This window comes from Paramacrobiotus metropolitanus, unplaced genomic scaffold (assembly GCF_019649055.1).
Source record: "Paramacrobiotus metropolitanus isolate TYO unplaced genomic scaffold, Prichtersi_v1.0 Parri_scaffold0000134, whole genome shotgun sequence".
Taxonomy (NCBI): domain Eukaryota; kingdom Metazoa; phylum Tardigrada; class Eutardigrada; order Parachela; family Macrobiotidae; genus Paramacrobiotus; species Paramacrobiotus metropolitanus.
The window spans coordinates 137633-161176 of NW_026570354.1; the positions used below are offsets into that span (position 1 = coordinate 137633).

Genomic DNA, 23544 nt, shown 5'->3' on the forward strand with positions numbered 1-23544 from the left:
TGCCCGACACTGACAAATGCATGAATCATCGCGTGCGGTCATTTAGGCGTGATCAGCTACGCGCGTGCGGTGCGCCGGTAGCGTAGCTGCGGCTAAACGCGTACGCTGTCACGGCGGTACAGCGTATGGCCCACTTTTAGGCAAGTGGAACAGAGAGAGTGTTCACTTGCTCACTCCGTCTGTTTCCCTTCTACATTCCGGCCAAATCAGAGCGCATCAAACGTCTGCGTCGAAACAAGCAGCGATTTTATCGCGAGCCGATCGCTCGTTGGCCGTGCAGCATTTCTAATTCGATTCTTTCCACATTTCCATTTCCCCTTTTGTCTTTCCTGGACTTCCTGCGCTTTTTTTTTGTTGAAGCAATTATTCCTAGCTGATTTCCTGTTGGCCGCCGTAATATTTTGGCAGTGATTGTGAAGAGTCAGATTAACACACCTCTCCGCATCCGGGATCTGGTGAGTAATTCTGTCATGGTAATCATTTTTTGTGGCGGTCCTTGAATTTGATGAGGTGGGTGCGATCACGGCGCTGCTTGTTGATGCGACAAAATTCAGGCTTGATTACGGTGTACGGAAGTGTGAATGAAGGTGCCGGCAATTTATTTGTTTATGCATGTGTGCAGCTGACGCGGAAAAATAACAGTTCGAAATTGTGATTGATGTGCGCCGTACGGTGACGGCTAAATCCGGCTGTTGTGCGAGCCGACGCGGTTTGAACTCGTTGTATAGCGTAGGAATAGTACAGGGAAGTGGCGCGCGTCAGCAGCTAATTACCCGATGTTTCGTTCGATTTTATCCATTTTTATTACCAGGAAAGGAAACTGAATATTATCGTTCGCGAGGAACCGATGGAAAATCATATTATTAGCAGGATTATTTATAGATAGTATTTTTTTGCAGAGGATAATGGCGTTGCGTGTGGACGTGGCGAAAATGATGGAGAAGGCTGTGGCTGTGATTGTCATGTGCGCAATTTTAGCGCCAGGTACGTGCAAAAATGTAGGAATTTCGTTACTCTGGGAATCTGTTACAAATTGCTGATTTAAGTGATTTGTGAGTGTAAAGCCGGGGGATTTACAGGCAGATTGTGCGTCTTTATTTTGACAGGCGCCTGATGAGTGTTGCAGTTGACAGGGATTTTTTTAATCTGTTTATTGATTTAAAGTGAACAGCTTGGATATTAGAGCGTTTAGTCACTTTACGTGTATCAGCGGCTTAGCAGGAATACACGAAAATTAATAACTTATTTACCGCATTTTATTAAGAACTAATAAATTGTTAACCGTATTTTTTATCAATAATTATTCAGTTATTTACAGTGTTTTCTATGAATTAAATTAATAACTATTTTATTATTTTGTCGATAAATTATTTAACGCGAGGTTCCCAGTGGAAATTCATTTTGGGGTTTATAGCTCATTGTAAAGAATAAAGTCTCCTCTATCAGAATATGGCGCTATCATGTATGTGAAAAAATTGTTTACGTTAAAAAACAATTTTCCGTTATGAGTGTCGAAGGGGGAAGCGCTGTTCAACAGAGAGAAAGCGGCTAGCGCTGCTTTTAGGCAATCCGAGTTATGAATCCGGTCTTTTATGGTCAAGAGCGATGGATGGGATTCTGATCCAAAGCTATTGTTAGCGCAGGTGAAGTAATCAGCCGTTTCAAAGGAATGCTGAGCCAAAGCTGTTAGTGACAGGATGGTGTGATAACTTAGTTGACCGACGGCTATTGTCTTTGCATGCGGCGTGCGCGTCTGCTCACTCTGCCGTCTCCAGCCCTGCTGTCTCTGCATTTGCTTTACTCAGCGCTCCAGCTGAAGATTTTCTGTAGTGAAGGTAGCGCAACAAAACGCGGTAGACTTTAAACGCGTTTTGTGAGAAATCAAACTTAATTTCACAACAAGTCAACGCGTTATAAAAAGGTTACTCAAAAAGGTTCAATAAATCGAACACTACCTGCTGAGCTTGTTACACATACCGTTTTTCGATATCACGTAAGCTTTAAGAGTTATAGCAGAAAATGTTCAGGGGCGGCACCACCCCACCACCCCTGGATCGGTTTTTTACACTTTAAATTTTTAATAGCAACGATATTGGGATTTCCAATGTGTGATAAGCTTTTACACTGTTTCCGCACCAAACAGCGTTTCCAGAAATTTTTTTGAATGAACAGTAATCTCTAAATTTCAACCTGAAATTTTTGACTTTAAAATCGCGTAATTAATTTACAGTGAGTAAAATAAAGCTTTTTCTAACGCTGTAGTGTAGAAAAATCATTTTCCTGATGTATCTTCAAGTGAGTTTGATATGAAGTCGTGTTATGACTGTGTTATATGAGTTTCCGCAAAGGGACCGAACCACTGGGAACCTCGCGTTAAATTATTGCCGTAAATTACTGGGAATATTTTTATCAGTAATTCTTCAATTAGTAACAGTATTTTATTACAAATTTGTCCAAAAATATTTTTTTATGTTTTCCGCAGCTTTCTAACAATTTTGTTGGCGTGTTTTTGAGAGGGATAATTGGATATTCGCTGTTGTGAGCACTGCATGACATAATTAGCTGAATTGTCGCCAACATGACAGTGTGACAATCAACTGTCCCGCGCGCTGCTGCCACTGCATCTTTTCAGCGCAGTTGGCATTTTTCAAGTCGCTGTGCATAGAGTTTTTTGTCCGGTTATTGTTGCCCGGTGGTCTCGTTGTCTTTTGCCACACTCGAAAAAGGTCAAGAGCGGTGTATTGTGCGTGGAGGAACGCTGTTTGTGACGTTGATGGTAGCGTTCGTCTTTAGATTGTCGGTTAGGTAGCGTGTCTTGTCCGAGCGGAAGTTCGTTAGCTGGTTGAGTCGCAGAGACGTGTGCAGTGCGCAGATTCCGGTTGCTGGACAGCCAGATCAACACTCGAGGATAATCCGTCCTGGGAATCAGTTGAAGGGATGCGTGATTACCGGGCTGTTTGTGTATGAGTACGTGGAGTGATGTTGCTTTAGGTTGAGTGAACCCAGATGAGGCAGCCGCTTGAATATCGATTCATCGATTGGCAGCCCGTTAACTGTTGTAGGGGAAAATTCAGAAAATAATTGGGGTTGGTGTGAGAATGTGCATGGCCCCGTTTCCTTTCTAACCGGCAAAGCAAACCGGGCCGCAGCGCTGTTGACTTGGCCGCCAACGCGTCCAGGCTTTTGCAATTAACCTCCTGCGAATGTGGCGCATTGAGCTCGCATCCGTTGTTGCTGTATTAATCATCCAGAATTTAATCAGCAGGTTGAATTATTTTTCCCTTTTAACTAATAGTTCAGGATTTAATCTGGTTTAATTTAATTTAGAAGGCAGACATCGTGCTGGAATTAATCGTAAATTAAATATGAAATAAATGGGTAGTAATTGTATGTTTTCTTGTTTGGGCTTGCGAATGTCAGTGTTTTTGACCTATATTTGTTTTGTCTGCAGGAAGTGCAGTGGCGATGCAGTGTGGCGGGGATGCAGCTGGCACTGCCTTCAGTTGCCCGAACTTCGCCTCGACGCTCGTGCAGACGGTCAGCGGCGGCTCCGGCGACCTGTCCTACTGCTGCAAGTCGGCGGCCCGCGGGCCCTACTGCTGCGACTGGAAGGACTACGGCGCCTACCTCGTCGGACTGGATCCTCACGGGTCAGTCGCATTAACAGTTGAATTAATTGCATTTAATTGCGTCGCATAATTAATTTTAATTTTTGCCGTGTAGCACACTTAATTTTATTTTTAATTGCTGGAGTACAAATTAATTTACCTATTTTTTTCTGCTGTCGCGTAATTAATTGTATTTTTGTAGTGAAGGGAAAAAATTAATTTTAATTGTGGGTTTTATTTTATTATTAATAAAAATTCGTGGTTTATAGGCTGGCACTTCCGGTGGGCGCGATCATCGGGATCGTGGTGGGCGCGGTGGTGCTGATGGTCCTGTTCTGCGTGTGCTGCTGCTTCTGCTGCGGCCTGTGCTGCTTCCGCGGCCGCAAACGCACCATCACGCAGCACCACACCGTCGCATTCGGTAAAGTCGGCCGCAACGCCTAACTCCCATCGCAAGTCAAAGCACGGCTTCTCTTTCCTCGCTCAAACCGCACACACCGTCTGTTTCCTCTTTTTGTTACTGCACTTAACGGGGCTGCTGGCTGGGGATTGTTTTTCCGCTTAATCTGCCTGTTTTTCCTTAACCGCCGTGATGTGCTGTTCTAACTGTTGCTTTTTGTCTTTTCCGCATTGGGCGGCGCTGCAGCGCCCCGTCAGCCGATGACCACGACCGTCGTCGCCGCCTCGCCGCCCCCCTATAATCCCCACTTTGCGCCCCAATCCAAGATGTGAAACATCCGCGTCTGCGAACTCTTCTTGCCGGAGAAAATTGTTGTTAAATTTGTGTAGAAACTAGAAACTGATCGCGCAACGGGAGTCTCATCGAATGTTGTTAATGTTTTTTTTATTCCTCTAACAAAAGTATTCCGACTTGTACATTTGATCGTGGATGACTGTGAAATTATTACTCGAATAGCCATTCAACCAGACGAATTAATCTCCAAGAAAAAGAAAAATAGCGTCGCGGAGAAAAGCAAAATAAATAAACAAAAAATTGCGGATAATTATTCTTATTTATTGGCTGACTGTTTTTTTGACGACGAAAGCTCGGGTGCAAGCTAAACTAGCGCTTCCGGAGAACGAAGAGGTTTATGGACTGTCGACGTCTTTTTCGGGGTGGGTATGGTCGCGGCCCCGGTGGCGGTTGGGCGTGAAGGAGAGGCCGCGGTGGCGCTTCTTGTGGCTGCGTTTGGCGGTGCTGGAACGGGACGGGCTGCGCGTGGAGGAAGGGCGCTTGCCGCCGGAGCGCGAGGACTTCTTCAGCGGGGAGCGGTGGCTGGAGGTCTTGTGGCGGGGCAGGGGCTCCGCGTCCTGGGGGGTCTTGCTGAAGACGCCGGGCGGGACTTGTTCCGCCGCCAGATAGGAGCCTGTATGCGGGAGAAAGCGAGTTACAGTAAAATGAATTTAACTGCACACCACCGCTTCAAGATGCATAGCTCTTAGCGCAAACGAGCGATTTTCTTGAAAGTAACCTTTATTTCTTCGGAAAACATTTTCCTATCTCATAGAAATTACGTTTCACGGAAATCCCTACGATAAAGGTTTCAAATGAAAAAAATTCAGAAACTTCCGGCGCCGGACGCAGTTGCAACCGCCCGCAGCGGCAGCGTAACACCAATTCCATTTGGACAGTTTGTGAAATTCCAGTTTTGCTACTTTCGTTTCCGTAGTTTCTCTGCACTACTTAATTAAAAAATTTGAATTAAAAAATGAAGAATAAAGTGCAGAAATCATTTTAAGTTGCAAATGCGTCGTTTGGAAAGAGTCTCACGAGAAACCAAGCGATCTGCTTTCAGGACGTGAATGACAAATCAAAGCTGGAAAATTTACTAATAATTACAAAAATGCAGTAATTAAGCGAAACTAAGGGCAATTAAATAGTTACATTTGAAGAGCTGGTTGTACACCGGCAGACCAGCCACGTCCAGGGCGGCGCGCTGCGCGTCCTCGGCGCGGGTGAACTGGATGTAGGCCACTTTGTGGCGGCGGTGCTCGCGCTGCTCTTGCCCTCCGAGCGGTCGCGGTGGCGACGACTCTTCTCCTGCAACCATCCGACGGTGTTTCCTCAAACATTATTCTTCGGACAACATAACTTTAGTGATTAAATACCTTTTTGTGCAGACCGGAACTGTTGAGGAGACGGACGCGCTGGATGCGGCCGTACTTGGCGAAGAAGCGGCTCAGCTGGCTCTCGCTGAACCCGTGCGGAATGCGCTGCAGCTGCACCACCCCGGGGATGCTGCACGCCGCCTCCATCGCCTGTGCAGGGAAAAGAATAAGCAAACTTTTAAAACTGTATGATTCTAAGCTGAAGAGAGTGAAGGACGGACCATCTTCTGGCGCAGACGGATGTAGTCGTGGAAGTGCTGCGGGTCCGATGCGCGGATGAAGGGCAGGGTGAGGGGGTTGGTCGCCGCCGCGCCAGGGCCGCTGGCCAGCGCCGCCGCCGCCTCGTCGCGGCACGACGACGAGCTGGAGCTCAGCGACATCTCCGGAGGAGACGGACTCCACCTCCGCGTCCGATTCCGTCGCCATTTCACACAGAGTGACAGAGGTACAGTTAGATTAATTCAAGGTGCAGCAAGTCCCTGATCAACAGCAGCAGCGAGGGAACAAGAACGTCGCAGTCAGCAATACGGCGACCCAGATGCGAATCACACAGGCAGATGATAGATCAATCAGGTTGATGTTAGCTGTCGTCAATCAGCACTGATTGTGAGCAGGATGCACTGGGATAAAATCATCAAAGCCTCAAAGGATAATGGATCAACGAAGCTAATCACCAGTCAGTTAAAAGCCTCGCTCTGCTGCCTACGCTCGCAGAGTGGATAGAACGCTATCCCGCGATTCCTGCCTGCAGGCACGCACACGCACCTGGCACTGCTTTCACTCTCAAGTCTGAACGCACACCAAGGCTGCGCTAACCTGTCAACTTCAATGGGAACAATCCAGTTTACTTAACTCCCTCTCTCGTTAGTATGTACTAGTACAGGATCGCCAAGAACCGGAAAATCGTTCAAGTTGGTTAGAAAAGAATGAGAAGATGCTTAGAACCTGCCAAAAATCAAAATGGCTGCAAAAAAATAAAAAATTATAAATTTTTCACGAAATACCTGTGCTCGTAGCCTCGTACAGAAGACAGATGTGTGCTACACTGCGCGGTCAAGGTCGATGTATTCCACCTTCCATTTCGGCTGACACCACTGGAAATCCCATCATGATCAATGAGCTAGCCGTACGGTGAAATGTGCATCACAGCACACTAAGCACTGGAATGGAAATCATTTGAATTTGGCATTGATTTCCGCTTCCGGTTGTCAACATTTCACTTTATTTTTATTTTTGGCGCTCTCTAATCGGGAATTCTGCACGTTGTAACTTGTTACTCGCTTGTGCATGATTTTCTGGAAATCTTTTTGAGCTTCTCAGTAACCAGACATTTATATTTATAATCTTTTTATGGACTGCATGGAATTGCTCTTTTAATTTTGTTGTTGTGAATGCGGAGTGAGGAGCGTTGAGAGAAAGCGATTGGAATTTAGCGCGATGCCCGATGCGTCCGCACAGCGCCAGTGCCATGCAGCAGACCCGCAAAGCTCCCTTGATCGTCAAGATCCAGCGCAGCGCCCGCAGCCACACAGCCCTGCCCGCCTCTCTGCCCGCCGCGCCCCCTGCGCCGCGTTTCCTGGCCAGTCAGGCCGCAGGGCCCGAGCTGCACATGGCGGACCTGGAAGCGGGCCTGCCTGACGCGCTGCCACTGCACCGCGACGCAAGTAATGCTCCTCTGAAAAAAGCATCTTTTTCGTAGTTCTGCTCGTTGCTCACTGTGCCTTCTGTCTACAGGCTGCTAACCCGGGGATCTCTCTTTTTATTAGTTCTTTATAGGGTCAGTGATCGTAATTTCGCTCTTCTTCCACTGCTTTCTCTCAACGTTCGCCAGATTATTTTTATGCAGTTAATTTTAAATAATTAATAAAAAATTCATTTAATAATGAATGTTTTTAGTAAATTAATTAATAATTCGATTTAAATTAATTTTAAATTTATTATTAATTGAATTTGTGTTTGCAGCGATGAATGAGCAGTCGGCCCCCGGCACCCCCTCCGGCTACCAGTCCCCCGAGCTAGGCATGCCCCCCCACGGCCCCTACATCCACTACTCCCCCGAATCCCCGCCCCCCACGCACCCCACCTCCCCCTCGCCCTCCGGCATGCGCGCCGCCTCCACCAGCCCCGTGGCCCCCGCCAAACGCCCCGCCGGCCACCCCTCCCCCCAGCGCCGCTCCCCGCGCGGCCGCCCCGCCTCCGCCCGCGACCTGGCCTTCGCCGAGGACATCCCGCTGAATCTGCGCCACGATCTGCCCTGCCCCAACGACCAGGAGCTCATTGAGTCGGTGCGCCAGGGCTTCGGCGCGGGGCCGGGGCGGGGTGGTCAATGAGCCTCCCGGGGTTCGGGGACTTCTTCGGGGCCTCCGCCGGGCGTCCCCGGGCGGGGATCGACTCGCTGCTCAGCCGCTACAACACCGCGCGCCTGGAGGTGCCCTTCGCGGGGGACGCCGGGGAGGCCCCCTTCGAGGCGGCCGTGGTCAGTCCCACCATCCTGGGCATCATGGACTTCCACGAGGCCGACCTGGCGCCGCTCTTCGGCCAGCCGGGACCCGCGCCGCCCCGCACCATTCGGCCGCGACAACACTTTATGGTAATTATTATCGTGGCTCCGAAAAATCCTCATAAAATTATAAAATTTATGAACAGTTTTATTGATGGCTTATGCCTATAGTAAAATGGTTTAGAGTTCTATTTCAAAGGTAATAATTTAAAACGGTCATCGTTTTATTTTTGCCTTATTTGTAAAACCAACGTCCTCTGAAAATTTAAATATGAAATAAAAACAAGCTTATTTTTGCCTTGAATAAAAGTCTGTTTTTATCTTTTAATAGAAAGTTACCGCAATAAAATGAAACACTTCAAAACCATTATTTTTTTTATATATAAATAATCCACTTCTACAGTTCTAAAGCAAAAAAATACTTCATCGGAATAATGCACCTCCAAGCCATGGTTTTAAAATATTATACAATGGCTTTAAAATTTTGGTCGGTTTTATAAAGGGAAAATATTCCACTAAAATAAACCACTCCACAAGTGAATCAATAATTCAACAAAATACTACGGTATAAATCTGGGTAATTCGTTTCAGTTTTTGTCTATGGTCAAATAATGTTTTTTTTTGCAATTAAAAAAGAAAAAAATGCAGAACAGATCGAGTGTCCGATTGGATGAAGTTTCGTGTATAATTTGTAGAACTCGCAGCGTGACCCGTCCACGTTAGTGGCGGAACGGCGGATGACAGCCGGCGGGGTCTTCCCCGACACCCTGGACACTACGGACATGCCCAGCCCGCTGCCGGTGCTCTCCAGCCAATCCGGGACCTCCTCCCCGTCCTCCAGCGGGTACGCCGACATCCCGCCGCCCCTCATCGTCCCGGCCAGCGCGCCCCCACCCCCTCCCGTATCCCAACCCATCGGCGACGAATCTCCTCGGCAATCGCTGCGGCTGCTCATCAAGCGGAAGGACGGCGAGCTGTCGGTCAGTCCGGGCAGCAGTCCCACCAAGGTGGCCTCCTGCAGTCCCGTCAAAGCGCCGGAGAAGACCGAGACCATCAGTCAGGGTGTGACGACGACGCCGCCCAAGATCGGGGTCACGCGCCATCAGGGCTCGCCGAAAGGCACCGGCAGTGCCGGCTCGGTGAAGGTGGTGACGAGCGGGACGGCGGAGATCCCGCTGGCGGACCCTCCGGCCGCGCGGACTCCGCTGCCGCCCACGAAAATGGTCAAAATGGAGAAGAGATTGGAGAAGGTACCGAAAATCCGTGAAATTTAATTTATAAAATTCAGCGTTAATTTTAGTACATTTAATAAAACATTACTACATGCAATAATAAGTTGTTTGATAATAAATCTGCAATTAATTAGCCAATTTATTGGACAAATTTTATTAATAATTAAGTGAAATTACTAGTAGTTAAATCTGCAATGAATGAAATTTAGTGAAGTGTTTATTATTATTTAAATTATTTTCGGACAAGTTATTGGTTAGTTGGTACGTTGAGTAATTTTGTGTGGGTTGCGAGGTAGGTGGTGAAACGGTTGAAGGAGAGCCAGTCGGCGGAGAAGGAGGAGAAGAGCAGGAAAGACAAGGCGCCGGTGAAGAGCCCGGCGCCGCAGACGCAGACGCCGTCGCCCGCGGCCGCGTCCAAACCGGGCAGCAGCGGTCACAGCAGCCACTCGGCCAGCACCTCCCGCCCGCCCAACACGCCCACGCCGCCTCCGGACGGCAGGAACAAGAAGGTGGCGTCGCGCGGCAGGGGCCGCCCGCAGAAAATCACCTACACCGCGCCCACCGGTACGAGCCAGTCTTTCCTTTCGATTTAAAAATAGACACGTTTTTTAACTTTGGTAGACGAGAATTAACAGGTTATACTCAGGTGTCTCCTTTAAATATTCTATTATTTTAATGGGGTTGGCAATTGGCACTTACGGCAATTCAATTGCTTCATATGCGCAAAAATGAGAACAAGGCATTTTCAGTTGTAATTTTTATGTGGTAATGAATACCGAACCATTGCTGTTTTTTTTTAAATTTTGTAATTGTGGAGGGAATACTGTGAAGGTCATTTATTAGTTTATACACCGCACCGACCGAAGGGTGCTTCACGTTGGGAAAGATTTCTGTTTTTTTCGTGAATATCCAAGCAGATAAATCATTGTGTTTTTGGACAGAAATGGAAAATCAGTTTTCGTAAGTATTTTTTTAAAAAATGTATTTTTGGTCATGTACTTGGATAATTTTTGAATGTGAAAATAAGATTCAGTTTTTTTAATTGTAAATTTATAATTATTAGTAATTTAAAATCTGCGTTTTTTTAATTGTGTAATTTTCTTAGGGTGTCAGTGTTATCAACAATAAATATGAAGATAAACCTAAGAAAACTGCATAAAATCAGTTGAAGCATAATGTGTTGTGGGTGCTTGCAGATTCGCAGGTGGAGCAGATGAAGAAGCTGAAAGCCGGCATCGTCGACCTGACATCCTCCAACTCCATCCTGGCCACGGCCCGACTTGACGTACGTTATTTTATTTGAGTTGGCAGTGCATTTTAATTGAAGTTGTGTGTATGTTGGGTGTGAACAGAAGATTGACTGGCGCGCCAAACTGGAGATGTTGCCGGCGGCCGTGCAGCACGAACTGGTCAGCATGCTGCCGGCCACGTGGCGCGGCGAGGACGCCGAGGGCCGGATGAGGTGGGCGGAACTGTCGGCAACGAGAAAATATAAAAAATAAATCGAAAAAAATTAAATGGACATTTATTTAGAATTTTGTTGAATTTTGAGCGTGATTTACGGTGTTTGTTTAGTTTGTTGCCGGGTTTGTTGAGCAAGACGGACATGGAGTGGCGCAAGCAGGTGGAGGAGTACCAGAAGAACCTGCTGAGCGGCGAGTACGACACGGAGGTGCGCCGCAAGTACGTCGACCACGCCCTCGCCCAGATGGACCCCTGGAAGGTGCAGAACTTCGAGCCCCTCTACGGCGACCTGTCAGTATTGGCGGATCTACCGTTTTATTTCTTATTTGTTTCTCCGTAATAACTTTTTCCATGATTGTGTGTATTTATTGTAATTTTCTGATAATTGTGGTTTGGATTTATTGTGTAGATTGCGGCAACGTTTGGGCAGCGAAGGAGCGCAGCCGAGTCCGAGGAGCGAGGACGCCTCGACGCCGGAATAGGGAACAAACAGGACGGACAGTTGGCGACTGCTTCGTGTCAGTGGATCGGTCTCCGTTGGTTGGTTGATTATTTTTATAATTTACAATTTTCTGTTGCTTCTTTTAATGACTGCTCGCGATCGGTTGGGTTTGTGCCCGACGGCCGCTGCATCGGGGCTTTGTGATCTTTTATTCCTTTTCAATTTCTCGCTGTACATACAAATGGAAGGACGAGTAATGTTACGTCTGCGCTGTAATGCTTGTAAAGAAGAATATGCATTTTCGAAACACCAAAAATAAATTCCAACAGCCTTAAAAGTCTCCCAAGTGCAGTTTGGCTGCTGTTGGTTCGATAATTTGTGATAATAATAATAATAATACCGTATCTGTAGCTGCGGCGTTGAAATGATGGCGTAGGTGTGTGTTCCACACTACCCTCGGCGTCGAATTATAATGAACGGCCCGGCCCGGCCCGTCTTGGGTGTGAGCAGTCAGACGGATGAATGGAATTCCTCGAGGCTGTGCACACATTTAATTTGAATACGAAACAGGTAATTTAATATAAAGACTGACTGAAAAGACGATCAATTGGCGATATTACGCTGGCGGCTACGGGATGCCAAAAGTACCGAAGAAATTACATTTTGCAGATGAATAGCGCCACGATTAATAAACGGGAATAGCCCTTGCCGGGTTCACTAATAAATTCACGGTACGAGTACAGTATTGTAGGTGGCAAAAGGTCATAAACGCAAGCCACACAGTGCGATCGGTGAAAAGAGTGATTTCTAATGGAGAAATTATATTATTGTGCTGCTGAAACCTATACCGCGTTTCGCAGAAAGCGGATTAATGTTTGAGCGACAGTAGTTGTTTAATTGCTGTTAACAGCACTGATATTAGCTACCGTCGTATACAGTATATATATATTTGTGGCAGTGCGATTAATTACTCTGTAGTTTTTCCGCCATCGATATTGGAAACGGTTCGACCTTATGGCTGCAATTTCTGTACCTGCTGCACCGTCTGCATCGGAGGCCCCGTACAATATACGTCGCCAAATGCTGTGTTGCGCTACACGGAGGTGACCTTTCTACCGCCTTCCAGTTAATTATTCCCGACGCCATGTTAGATCTGTTGAAGTAATAAAGTGTGCTGATTATTTGTGGTACTCGTATTGTTTCTGTTTTTATGCGAAGGAAAAGCAGTATACGTAATGGCGGTAATGCGCATGGGTCGTTGCCGTCATTTCCGGTGGCGCTGCAGTCTGCAGTCGCCCTGCTCTGCTGCATTGGTTCGCTGCAGTGACTGCTGCATAAGTGCACAGTGCATGCCTGCACTGTGATGCATCATGCATGTGATCCGCGCAGTGCACTCGGGCTTTCCGCTTTCCACGCAACGGGAAGAACACTTTGTTCAAGAAGATTAATTTATCCCTAATGTCGGCCGTTTGAATGGTTTCCTGACACTACGGGACAGTGCTCGTGCTTGTAACTGGCTGTGTACATGTTCTTCCCGATCGGAAGCTGGTAGCAGTGCGCAATGAAGACCTGAAGGCGCGTGCAGTAGAACGATACGTTGATCTCCAGGGTCTCCCGGTAGAGCCACGACACCCACCGGAGGCCATGTTTCTACGTTCTGCCACCTCCTTTACTGTGACCGGCACCACTTACGGCCGTCGGCCAATCGGTCCGTAACCGACAAATAAATATATCTTAACGTGAGTTGGTTAAAGCCGTGATCGACAGTGTGTTTTTTAACCGGCGCCTTAACACGCAAAATGGAAGGAGTTTCATTACTTTTACAAAATTTCCAGCAGTTTCTGCAGCAGAATAATTCCCTGTCTTTTGGGTGTCCGGGTCCTCGGTGCCCCTCCCGCCCAAATCCCGAGCGAGTTAAATTCGCCTACGCCCTATGGGGCGGATTATTTTAGACCAAGGCATCCCCGAGACGGCAGATTTTTATCACCAAGTTTTTGTAGAATTTTCCTGGAGCATTCCTCTGGAATGGCTCCACTAGAACATTTTCTCCCGCACGAAATTAAATGGCCTCCAACGATCTGAGAGGATCTGTGTATTTATGCATGCACCACATGTAGAATACTAGGGATAACGTAAAAATTTCCACGGTTAAAACCTGCGTAAGTTGACAAAGACACAGTCACATGATATGTCGAACTCTAAAAAAAGTTTCCGATACACTTTTATTCTTATGAAAATTAATGCATTTCATAATGCGAGCATACACAGTACTTGTATCTGTATAGTAGTCAGGACAAGAAAGAAATGCATAGAAACATTACAGCTAGTTCAACCATAAACGATACAGCCCCGGTTCTCCGTTCCGTTCCGGATGCGCCACCAGGACTTCGTCATACACTTCCGGTGGCGCTGCCGACGCCATTTGAGCTGGCCACGCCCCCGCCTTGATGACATTGTCCTATCGCCGCTCGCCAGTCGGCAGCGGTTGGGTGTCGCTCAGCGGATACGACCTTTCCGCCGGCGATTATAGACCGCTGCGCGGCGCTGCGCTGGCATTCCTTCAGAGTGACTGGAACGTTAATTGGCACACGCAGGCGTGGAACCCGTTATCGTGATGCGGGTTGTCAACTTTTTACAACATTGCAAAATTTTTTTACACCGAACGTGGATCCGTTCCTTGGATAGTTCTTAATTTTTGTTCTGATCTCCAATTTTTAGCGTCATAATGCTGATTCCTGTCTGACGTCGAGTTGAAGGTCGCCTTGTAATTATTGAAATTGGGCGGGACGGAATCGAGATTCGACGAGTGCACTACTCTGGTTTGTGCTCCGTGTCGGTGGCTCCCAGTCGCTTGTTTGGCGTTATTCTTTAAATCTATGTTGTACTTTTATTACTTGTACTATTTGTTACTTTTTTATAGGATTTCTGCCAGTTCCCGCATTAAAAACGAGCATCAGCTTCGCGCCTGGTGCGAACGTTTACCTTTTCTGTAAACCCTGTGTTTTCTTTTGCCGCGAAAAATTAGGTATTACAGTATTTCTATTTTGTTTAATAAAATTTCTAACAATTTCCGCAGTTTTCTTAGGTTTCCTTTTGAATTATACTTCTACCAAGAGCCCATTTTTCGGGTGAAGCCAACTAGCGATTCACTGCAGAAATCGCTAGAAATTCCATCAAATTTATGACATCGGCACTTCGCATTACACGCTTACTGAATCAGCCTACTTATTCCTAAAAGAGTTCAAAGCATTTCCACTGCGCTGACTGCACCGGCCCGTTGCGCATCCGTCCTATCTGTATCTACCTAGTGGTAACTGGTAAGAAGTTTTAATTCTACTTGACCTCAAAACTAAGAATTTACTGGCTTATAAAACATTTTGTGGCACAGTGTGTCAGCTTTAATTTGCAGCGGCGTACAAAATAACCGCGTGTACTCTGTGTGCGCACGGTCCGTGTCGCATACGACCACTGATCGATCGTAATTGCAAAGTACTGTACATCAAAGTCCAGATGTGAAGCGAGATAAGGTTGCAAATTCGAAACCAAGTGGTACAACAGATCAGTCTCAACCGTACAAGAGATGCTAGGAGGCGAGTGTAACGTGCTACGTTTGATAAGCGGCATTATTTGCCGAATCGGCAGTGAAAATTGCCAAATAGCCAGTCAAAATACTGGCTGTTGCCGCCGTAACTTCACTGGTGACGGCAGCAGTCGAATTATAATAGAAGTGTACGGTGGACGGCGCTTGGTTTGGCCTCGTATACTGAAACGCTCTACACTGCTGGAGCAGAATTAGTTTGCTGTAAGGCGGCTCTCCAAGCCAAACACAAATCTACTGCTGGTTAGAAACTTAAGAAATAGGGAAATGGAAGGTCCGAAACCAACTTTACAAGCTGCAGTACGGTTCAAACTTCACACGTTTATTCATAAGCACAGTCCCACTATTAGCAATTCAATTGCCGTCACGTAAGACGTAAGAAAGACAACTCAGTTAATTAATTAGCGACATTTTCCAATTCACCGCATCATTCCACAACAATTACCATTAGTCAGCGGCGTGCTGAGTCTCACCGTAGTCCATAGACTCCGTGCACAACAGCATCATGTAATGCGAAACTCTGGAATACAGTAAATTTCCGGCACAAATATAAGCACAATATAATGCCTGACTAATGCTTAATGTCTGATCTGTCATGGTTAACCAAGAAAATATCCGGCGCACAGCTTCTTAAGAAGCTGGCCTGCAACTGGATGAAACAGTTTTCGCAGAATTCGCCGCAAACTATTTCATCCCGTTGCAGGCCAGGATTTGCGGGCGGTAGTCTTAAGTCTTAGGTGCCGAATCCGTCCTTCCACCGGCACGATGGCCGCATTTATTCCCCAACGCGCAGATGCTGCGGCCTGCAGTGTGCCGACTGCTCTCCCAGATCATGAGGGTCTCTTTCGGCTGCGCGTTCCCAGTGACGAAGTGCTGCATTACAACGTGCAGCCGGATGAGGTCTTCGTGGTTTCCGCAGCAACTGCACGGAGGAACCAGGGATGGTGCCCTGTAAGTTGTCCCTTTTAATCCACCTAACGAAATTCAATGTTAACGTTCAGTTCTTTCGCGTAGTTGTTTGCCGATAAGTCGACAAAATCTGGCCGTACAATCCGACAACTGGTCATGCTCGCATTAAGATCAACTTGATTCACAGAAAATGCACATTGTAATCATTTTAATTAGTGTCAATATGCGGAAGCTGACCGATATGTGCACTGGTTGCTGCCGAATAAAATGTACATTTATTGAATTACCGCACCGTCGGTTTTCGCTGATCATAGAAAAAATTATGCAGTGTAATCACTGTAGTGGTTGCGAAGACCGCCGTGAATTTATCACGGTTGTGCAGTTGATAAATTAAGTGAAATTTTGATCAAATTTCAACTGTTTGTAGATCCACGTGATATATGTCAAATTATTCATAAGCCGTCAACCTATCGGCGCATTTGGAACCCAACTTACCCAAACCCCAGAAACCGATCATCCGCAACGCGGAAAGCAGCTTGCTTTCACTAGAAAATCCCCATTTCAATGGACAGCACAACATAATAATTATGCTGTCAAACACAGACAGATGAAAAAAGAGTATAGACGGACACAACGTCTGTCTTAACTGACACGGTCCGTTAACTATATCGCTAGTGGTTTCTAACTTTCTGGAACCTTTTCAGGAATTTGACGAAAACCGACTGGCACCATGTTGACGCCGGTGGCATACACCGGCCGAGGTCACGGCTTCGCTGAACTCCGGTTGCGTGTTGGACACACCCAGCGCCGACTGCCCGGCGGCGCAGATCAGTTGGAGGACCCTGAGCGACGCGGCCGGATGAAGTCGATGCGGGAGCGCAGAACCCAGGCGTGCCTGTCGCGCAGCACGTGCCGACATTAGAGGGTGTTGTCCACCTTCACCTTCGCCTGCATCGCGTCTTACGCGTCCAGATCTCCACCGAAAAGGTCAAGCTGCCCGGGGTGCCCGTGGCCGTGATCATTTCCGGTTGCGGACAGATTGACGACGTCTCTGATGTCAAAATGTCGCCGGAGGTCGTCGAGGATACTTCGAAGGTCGCCCGGTGTGTCCGGATTCACGCAGACGTCATAGTACGATCGCCGGGGCAGTATGCTTTCTCTCGGTAAGATCACGTTGCCGTCGAACTGAAGCGAGAAAAAACTGCGTCCAATGGTAAAGTGGTGGGTGTCTGAAAAAGCTGGTCGGCGCTTGCTTGGCGGCCACCGGCGCAGACCCCAGTCGAGGCTTTTCAGTTCATTCCCGAGAAGACGACAATCCGCAGTGGACATCGGAGGCGTCGGGGATGCATCTGCACAGAACTATGCTGCGTTTCTTAATAAAACGGAGCCGGGGAAAAGCGCCACCATTGCCGCCGGCACCTGCTGGTTTGGTTGGTTGTTCGGACCTGCGAGATTTGTTCAGTGTATCTGCACGCGGAAACGGAAAGACTATTTGCACTGTTACATGTTGCGCTACGCGACTGCGACCTTTGTGCAGCGCTCAAGTTTCTTTATGCCTGTTCTGTCGGCGCATGTACAGATACTGTACATTTCCAGCGCCAAGTGACATACCTAGCTTATGTCTTACGACAAAATGTGACGAAGGAACATCCATAACTCTGCGCGCAATGACGCAGTCGCAAACTATCAGTTGAAAATAAAACGCACTGCAACTTATAGAGCACTTTAAGGTGTGCAACGAGGCGACCTATTAACGCTCATTATTTGAATAAATGAATGCGTTGGCGTTCAAGTGACTAAACGGAAATGATCCCATAGAAGTCTATCTTCGGGAAAACGCTATATACAGTTTCCTTTGGTCGCAATCCTGTACAGAAGTTTACCCACCTGTCCGTTCAGCAGAATTAGTGCGATCAACAGTGCGCTCACGATAACGAATACAGAGTATTTGTAGGATTCGGGATGTGGTGTCGCGAGCCAATCAAGACAGAGTAATTAGTGTAGTGAAAAGAAGCTACATTCCAAGTTAATCTAATAGCTACGCATGATCAGCAAAGAGTCAAAGGCAACAGGTACAAGATATTTACAATTATAGACTATATTTACCCGTACATACGGTATTATCACTGAAAAATCCTCTCCATTTACCACTACATGTACAAATACACAGTTCACAAAATGCACACTCTCAGCATTACCACCTCGAATCTCTTCGAAAATGGCATCGTATGTCGGGTGGTGGAGAAACCTGGTGTCCGGAGTCTTTCTCGTTAATTGTCAGTTTAATCTTAGTGAATGTACTGTCACAAAGTTAAAGGTCACGGCTGATATCTACGTTAGGAAGCGAGCTTAATCGGACTTACTAAGCAAGCAACGCAATGAAGCCACGGTCCCTCCACTATAAAAAAAAGCTGTACTGTCTAAGAATGATGAAATTACGCGACTGTCTGCTGTATATTTTGTCCTCGACATTTGCCTGTGGCGGCGATCCTGCCTTTGCCTTTGGTGGTCGGCGGTGGCCTTTGATAATTATTACTAATTCCGTATTTCCAAAGACGCAAAGGCAAACCAGCTGCAGCAAAGTGCTGTAATAAAGTAACGAGCCGTTACAGAATATCAATAAAAATTAAATCTGTTGTCAGGAAATATGACCGCCATCATTTTTAAAAGAAACATATTCATACTACGAAGTACTTACAATCCACTGAAGTACCTAACATGCAATGATGTGAATTCCCTAAGCTTTAATAATTATTCCCCATGATGCGCTAAGAACTAATAACGTGTGATCCTTTGTGGTACTGTATTAGTTCGCTTTCTGTGCGAAAGAAACGCAGCTTCTCTTATACGTAATCCGCCTTTCCTGAGACTGCTATAACTAAGTACTGTGTTCTGTTCCGTTAAGCTTTTACTGGTGTAATATGCGCTCAGGAGCTGTCATACTAATTCTCCTAATACTGACATCGTGCTGTACTGATCGCAATCTGCACTACGTCCGTGCTCTTCACCTGCAACGGCGTGGTCACGAAAGAGACGGCAGTTTCGACGGTTTCAATCACTTCGGTGGCTTGGCTGTGCAGTCTACGTGCTGGATTTACGAGGATGCTGTTTTTCCCAATAAAACACTGGCCAACCGAATGATCGTCGGTATGAATAAGCGGCGCTCCGTGAGGTCGCGTTAATTCTGAAGAAAAAAAACATGGTCAGCATGCTCTTAGTACAACCACCCACGGTTGACGACTAAGTGTGGCAATTGACAATTAAGTTTGTGGCTAGCTGCTGGTTGTCTCCGTCCATTTCGAATGCTGCTTACTTACATCAACATGGTTGGTCACCAAAACAGTATTATCGGACACCTGAATATTGTTTTCTCTACCTCTCTAAACGTTCGTTTGGAGGTTTCATCAAAATCCCAACGATGCGCGAGTGTTCGAGTTTAATGCGCAAATTCTATGGAGACAGCCACCTGACGCAAATTAACCGACAAGTGTAGATATATATAACAGCACAGCATTCCTCGTCGTTTCTAAACGAACGCGAATTGTCATCGAGCGAATTAAGCGTACATCCTAAATTCGGTCAGCGAAATGGACAAAACGGTTGTAATTTGGTTAACGCAATGGTAACTGCTTCTCTCTCAACAGGAAAAGGATGGTGCATCCCCCACAGTGAAATTACAGCCTGCGAAGCGCTCAACTTGACGCATACGCACTCCAACATCCGCTGCGAAGTCTGCGATGTCCGCGCGCAGTCCTGCTGCTACGCCCCCTTCGGCACGCGATCATTGGCAGCATTTCTGCTGACACGAGCTGAGGAAGGTACGTGAACGTATGTGACCAATGTAAACTAAGAAAGCTCGGAAAGGTCACCGGCAACCATTACAACCAGGCTCTACATAATTTGCGTAGACAGCCTAAAATACCTATCAACTTAACTGGGATTAAAATTTGATTACTGTGCTGTGGTGGATAATTAGAGCCGCCGGAGAACTGTTGTCAACCGTCACCGGGACCTCCAACTCTCCCGACGTTCCCGACGCTAACTCCTCCCACCGACAAACCGGCGACGTCCACTCCGGTAACTGTCACCTCGAGCGTCTCTCCCAAGACAACGACCACGCCACCGGTAACCGCGTCGTCCACCACGCCGTCCCTGCCAACCTCCACCGGGACACCCGCAACGAAGCCCACCACCCCGCCACCGGTGCCCCATCGACACCGTCGGCCCCACCACCCACGGTCACGTTTGCGCCCACCACGAGCGAGGGCTACACCACCGCTGTTCCGCCACCGGCCCCAACGCCCTCCGGTAACGACACTAGGCCCTGCAACGACACCCTCCCGAATCCTCGGTTGCCGTTACCACCCAACTGCGGGATGGCGCTGGACCCGCAGTACAATACCAATGGACTGTGTTTCCTTGTAGACCTCGGTCTCTACCGTCCGGCGTCCTGCAATTCAGACAAGCGGGCTTCTTGGGCAAGCGATGGCCATCATGTGGGTGTCATTTTCAACGCCACCATGGTCTTAACGGTGTCCGGCAACGGGATAATGTAAGTCCTTCGAGAAACGGCTCTTTTACTTGTGCCAGTGAAACACTAACAGCAGCAGTGTAGTCTTCATAAGCTACATCGGTTCAAAAGGATGTTGCACGGTTAAACTGTTTCACAAAACGGCATAAAAAATTTTCGACATTCTGACTGCAGTAAAGTACAGTAAGGGCTTAACTATCGCAACAAAGTTACAAACATTTACTTACTTGCATGTTGAAACGGCCCGGTACATGGTGTCAAAAACGGGATACATGCACTAACACTTTCGCTTTCGCGCACTCCGAATCACTTTTTTGGAATACTCTATGTCATTCTACAGCTAAATAATTTGTATACATTGTTCTGAACACAGTTTGTGCGCGCAACATCCGGTTGCCGAGATATGGTGAACTGAAATGGTAGAAACGTTTACCAAAAGTCTGTTTATTACCCAATCTTCTTGAAACCTGTGAGCAACTCATCACAGCAATGTATACAAATCGTTTAGCTGTAGAATGACATAAAGTAATCCAAAAAAGTGATTCCGAGTGCGCCAAAGCGAAAGCTTTAGTGTATGAATACCATTTTTGACGCTATGTACCGGGCCATTTCCCTTAAGGGAAGTGGGCCGGTACTTGGTACCAAAGTCGTGTACATGCACGAAATCTTTCACTTTCGCGCATTCCCAAACCGTTTATTCTTTTGCTTTATGACATTCTGTAGCCAAATGATTTATATGCACAGGCGAGAAAACCGTTTGTGCGCGCAACATCCGGTTCGGGAGTTATTGCTTTTAGAAAATTCCCAAAAGTTTAAATGCATTCAGGTGTACCAAAAGTCTCATTATGGACCGATCTCCTTCAAATTTTGCACGTAAATGCACATGGCCACGAAGATCGTTTTTACACCGATCCACTGTTCTAGCATGTTTTTCAAATTTTAAAATGAATTTCAAAAATTTTAAAATTCATTTTAAAATTTGAAAAAAATCATGGAAGTCTGGATCGGTGTAAAAACGATCTTCATGGACATGCGCATTTACGTGCAAAATTTGAAGGAGATCGGTCCATAATGAGACTTTTGGTAGACCTGAATGCATTTAAACTTTTGGGAATTTTCTAACAGCCGTAACTCCCGAACCGGATGTTGCGCGCACAAACGGTTATCTCGCCTGTGCATATAAATCATTTGGCTACAGAATGTCATAAACCGAAACAAAAATGTGTTTGGGAGTGCGCGAAAGTGAAAGTTTCCGTGCATTCACACAAATTTGGTACCATGTACCGGGCCACTTCCCTTAAGATCGGCGTTTACGCGTATACCGATGTCCTGAGCTTGTACCGGAGTAAATTCTATTTCTCCACAGTGATTAGCGCAACTTTACTGAACTTTGCAGGCGCGACGAAAACACGCGGAATGCCGTGATGGACGTCGCCGTGAGATACCCCTTTAAGCCTCGTGATTCCGATAAAGACATCAACGCCCAGGATCACTACATCCCGGTGAAGCGGTTCTTCTTCCAGGACGACGACTTTCGCATGAGCGATCGAGCGGCCGAGCGGCGTCTCGTGCTCCTGCAGCTGGAGGAGCCCATCGACATGCGGCGCGCCTGCCCGGTGTGTTTCTCCGATCCGCGCAAGGACACTGCGCTCTCCGATGGCAGCCGCTATATGGACAACGAGTACACCGGGTTGTGTGAGCTGTACGGACACTCCAAGAGCGTCTGGGCGTATGACTGGGTCATAGGGGATGAGGCCTACGTAGATTTTGCCAAAATCCCGACCCACATACCGCAGCTGCCATGGGACATCCGCTCGTGCGTCAGCAAATACACGGAGGGCATCAAACAACAGTACCAGCCTCCACGCTATCTCCGCGGACCATCCCTGACGGGCTTCTGTGCCGGGGCACCCCTCCGAGCAACGGCGTGCATGGTCAGTAAGGCAGCGAGCAGCATTGCAGGTTTCCTGCTTTCCACTGTTAGTGTCTTTACTTGCTAATAATGGCTGTTTATTTGCTTTTTTTAGTTTGGCATTGGCACTCCATTGTAAGTACAGTACTTACATGCAGTATCGTGATGCTACGACGTTGACACATGGCTGTGCATAAGCACTTCTAGTAGTACAGTACAGTACTGAATTTGTACAGCAATGAAGGTACGAGCTATAAACATTGTACGATTAGAACTTTTCAGCCGGAAAACTGACATCATTCGGCAGCCTACACATACGGCACGCCACGAAATCGCCCGTTAACGTTGATTACCGCACAATATGTCACACGCGTGTCATTTTCTGTTTCATCTCTATAAAAACTTCCGGCTTCTAAACAGTTTGTAGTGCGGACGTTGACCAACGATATGTTGTAGGATGTGTCGCGACAACACAACGGCTGGATTCAGACTGACTGGTCTGCAGGTCGATACGGAATGCCGCGGTAAGGTCACCTCATGACACTTCACTATTGTGTCAGTAATTTCGTAGGCATAACCTAATTATCGTATGCGCTGACTGTTTATGCAGAAAATAAAGCTTACGGAGCCATTATCGAAGATGTTATCGATACAGCCACGCTTCGCTGGCTGCAGATGGTCACCGAGTATGGCAATGCCACCAGCACGCCGAAGACACCCTGCACCTAAGCGGCTAAAAACAAGCCTACAAATGGGGCTTTTCCTCCTGGCTATCTACCGTACAAGGTGCCCATTCGTGCTCAAAAACATCCTGGCTGTTAACTGGCCTCTACAGTTACGATGTCGTATCACGAAGTACTCTGTACTCTGTAGTACCGCTGATTGTTATTAAACCTTACAGCCGTACTTATACCGTTATCGGTTATTGCGGCTTCCCACTAATGATCGGTTGTGGGAATGGGCACGTGCTCCACTACATTCAACTGCCATCAGTCCTAATGTGTCTTGTGTTTGCAATTAGCATGGACTGCTCTGCATGACATTGTATTTTGACCACTGAAAAAGACTACAGAACCCTGTGGAAGAAAGATATGTACGGGCCTGCGACGCACAGTAATTAATTGTCCAAGATTATTAACTTCGAGCGCTAACCAACAGATTAAATGTCGCGAAATCGCGCAATAAAATTTTGTACGAGTATCCATTGGGCAAATTAATATCTCTCATTACACATCAGGT

General features: G+C 47.0%; 5 protein-coding genes and 1 long non-coding RNA gene across 9 annotated transcripts; 5 read left to right on the plus strand and 1 right to left on the minus strand.

Annotated features, from left to right (window-relative positions):
• The first annotated feature begins 154 nt into the window (after window positions 1-154).
• On the plus strand, window positions 155-4615 carry LOC129598983 (uncharacterized). Of its 2 annotated transcripts, XM_055497078.1 has the most exons (5): window positions 155-455; window positions 900-984; window positions 3452-3650; window positions 3878-4029; window positions 4255-4615. In XM_055497078.1, exons 2-5 carry the CDS (start codon window positions 906-908, stop codon window positions 4338-4340), a joined length of 516 nt encoding a protein of 171 aa, XP_055353053.1. In that variant the 5' UTR covers window positions 155-455; window positions 900-905; the 3' UTR covers window positions 4341-4615. The 2 variants fall into 2 exon arrangements, with proteins under 2 accessions (XP_055353053.1, XP_055353054.1); XM_055497079.1 differs by lacking the exons at window positions 155-455; window positions 900-984 and adding an exon at window positions 2816-2967.
• On the minus strand, window positions 4436-6706 carry LOC129598982 (uncharacterized). The gene is made up of 4 exons (XM_055497077.1): window positions 5939-6706; window positions 5718-5867; window positions 5494-5649; window positions 4436-4975 (listed from the first exon to the last, which is right to left on the minus strand). Exons 1-4 carry the CDS (start codon window positions 6141-6143, stop codon window positions 4698-4700), a joined length of 789 nt encoding a protein of 262 aa, XP_055353052.1. The 5' UTR covers window positions 6144-6706; the 3' UTR covers window positions 4436-4697.
• Window positions 6707-6966: 260 nt separating this feature from the next.
• On the plus strand, window positions 6967-7998 carry LOC129599007 (basic salivary proline-rich protein 1-like). The gene is made up of 3 exons (XM_055497123.1): window positions 6967-7381; window positions 7680-7919; window positions 7988-7998. Exons 1-3 carry the CDS (start codon window positions 7162-7164, stop codon window positions 7996-7998), a joined length of 471 nt encoding a protein of 156 aa, XP_055353098.1. The 5' UTR covers window positions 6967-7161.
• LOC129598994 (uncharacterized) lies at window positions 7847-11698 on the plus strand. 2 transcript variants are annotated; one of them, XM_055497102.1, is made up of 7 exons: window positions 7847-8307; window positions 8913-9467; window positions 9746-10013; window positions 10646-10734; window positions 10802-10911; window positions 11025-11172; window positions 11323-11698. In XM_055497102.1, exons 1-7 carry the CDS (start codon window positions 8044-8046, stop codon window positions 11557-11559), a joined length of 1671 nt encoding a protein of 556 aa, XP_055353077.1. In that variant the 5' UTR covers window positions 7847-8043; the 3' UTR covers window positions 11560-11698. The 2 variants fall into 2 exon arrangements, with proteins under 2 accessions (XP_055353077.1, XP_055353079.1); XM_055497104.1 differs by having other exon boundaries at window positions 7848-8307; window positions 11025-11204; window positions 11323-11536.
• Window positions 11699-11786: 88 nt separating this feature from the next.
• LOC129599017 (uncharacterized) lies at window positions 11787-12432 on the plus strand. The gene is made up of 3 exons (XR_008691852.1): window positions 11787-11925; window positions 12025-12086; window positions 12334-12432. It is a non-coding gene; the product is annotated as an uncharacterized LOC129599017 (long non-coding RNA).
• Window positions 12433-18530: 6098 nt separating this feature from the next.
• On the plus strand, window positions 18531-23482 carry LOC129598986 (uncharacterized). 2 transcript variants are annotated; one of them, XM_055497085.1, is made up of 7 exons: window positions 18531-19009; window positions 19507-19680; window positions 19839-20414; window positions 21790-22327; window positions 22421-22440; window positions 22762-22829; window positions 22916-23482. In XM_055497085.1, the coding sequence occupies exons 3-7, from the start codon at window positions 20239-20241 to the stop codon at window positions 23032-23034; spliced, it is 921 nt and encodes a 306-aa protein (XP_055353060.1). In that variant the 5' UTR covers window positions 18531-19009; window positions 19507-19680; window positions 19839-20238; the 3' UTR covers window positions 23035-23482. The 2 variants fall into 2 exon arrangements, with proteins under 2 accessions (XP_055353060.1, XP_055353061.1); XM_055497086.1 differs by lacking the exon at window positions 18531-19009 and adding an exon at window positions 19054-19440.
• The last annotated feature ends 62 nt before the right edge of the window (window positions 23483-23544 follow it).

Bases quoted from the DNA above. Each gene is read 5' to 3' on its own strand.
- LOC129598983 (XM_055497078.1), top strand. From the start codon at position 906: ATGGCGTTGCGTGTGGACGTGGCGAAAATGATGGAGAAGGCTGTGGCT. The intron at 985-3,451 runs GTACGTGCAAAA...TTTTGTCTGCAG, and splicing joins GTGCGCAATTTTAGCGCCAG to GAAGTGCAGTGGCGATGCAG. The intron at 4,030-4,254 runs GTAAAGTCGGCC...GCGGCGCTGCAG, and splicing joins GCACCACACCGTCGCATTCG to CGCCCCGTCAGCCGATGACC.
- LOC129598982 (XM_055497077.1), bottom strand. From the start codon at position 6,143: ATGGCGACGGAATCGGACGCGGAGGTGGAGTCCGTCTCCTCCGGAGAT. The intron at 5,868-5,938 runs GTCCGTCCTTCA...TTCCCTGCACAG, and splicing joins TCCGTCTGCGCCAGAAGATG to GCGATGGAGGCGGCGTGCAG. The intron at 5,650-5,717 runs GTATTTAATCAC...GGATGGTTGCAG, and splicing joins GTTCCGGTCTGCACAAAAAG to GAGAAGAGTCGTCGCCACCG.
- LOC129599007 (XM_055497123.1), top strand. From the start codon at position 7,162: ATGCGTCCGCACAGCGCCAGTGCCATGCAGCAGACCCGCAAAGCTCCC. The intron at 7,382-7,679 runs GTAATGCTCCTC...TTGTGTTTGCAG, and splicing joins GCCACTGCACCGCGACGCAA to CGATGAATGAGCAGTCGGCC.
- LOC129598994 (XM_055497102.1), top strand. From the start codon at position 8,044: ATGAGCCTCCCGGGGTTCGGGGACTTCTTCGGGGCCTCCGCCGGGCGT. The intron at 9,468-9,745 runs GTACCGAAAATC...GTTGCGAGGTAG, and splicing joins TGGAGAAGAGATTGGAGAAG to GTGGTGAAACGGTTGAAGGA. The intron at 10,735-10,801 runs GTACGTTATTTT...GGGTGTGAACAG, and splicing joins TGGCCACGGCCCGACTTGAC to AAGATTGACTGGCGCGCCAA.
- LOC129598986 (XM_055497085.1), top strand. From the start codon at position 20,239: ATGGCGCTGGACCCGCAGTACAATACCAATGGACTGTGTTTCCTTGTA. The intron at 20,415-21,789 runs GTAAGTCCTTCG...TGAACTTTGCAG, and splicing joins GTGTCCGGCAACGGGATAAT to GCGCGACGAAAACACGCGGA. The intron at 22,328-22,420 runs GTCAGTAAGGCA...TGCTTTTTTTAG, and splicing joins TCCGAGCAACGGCGTGCATG to TTTGGCATTGGCACTCCATT.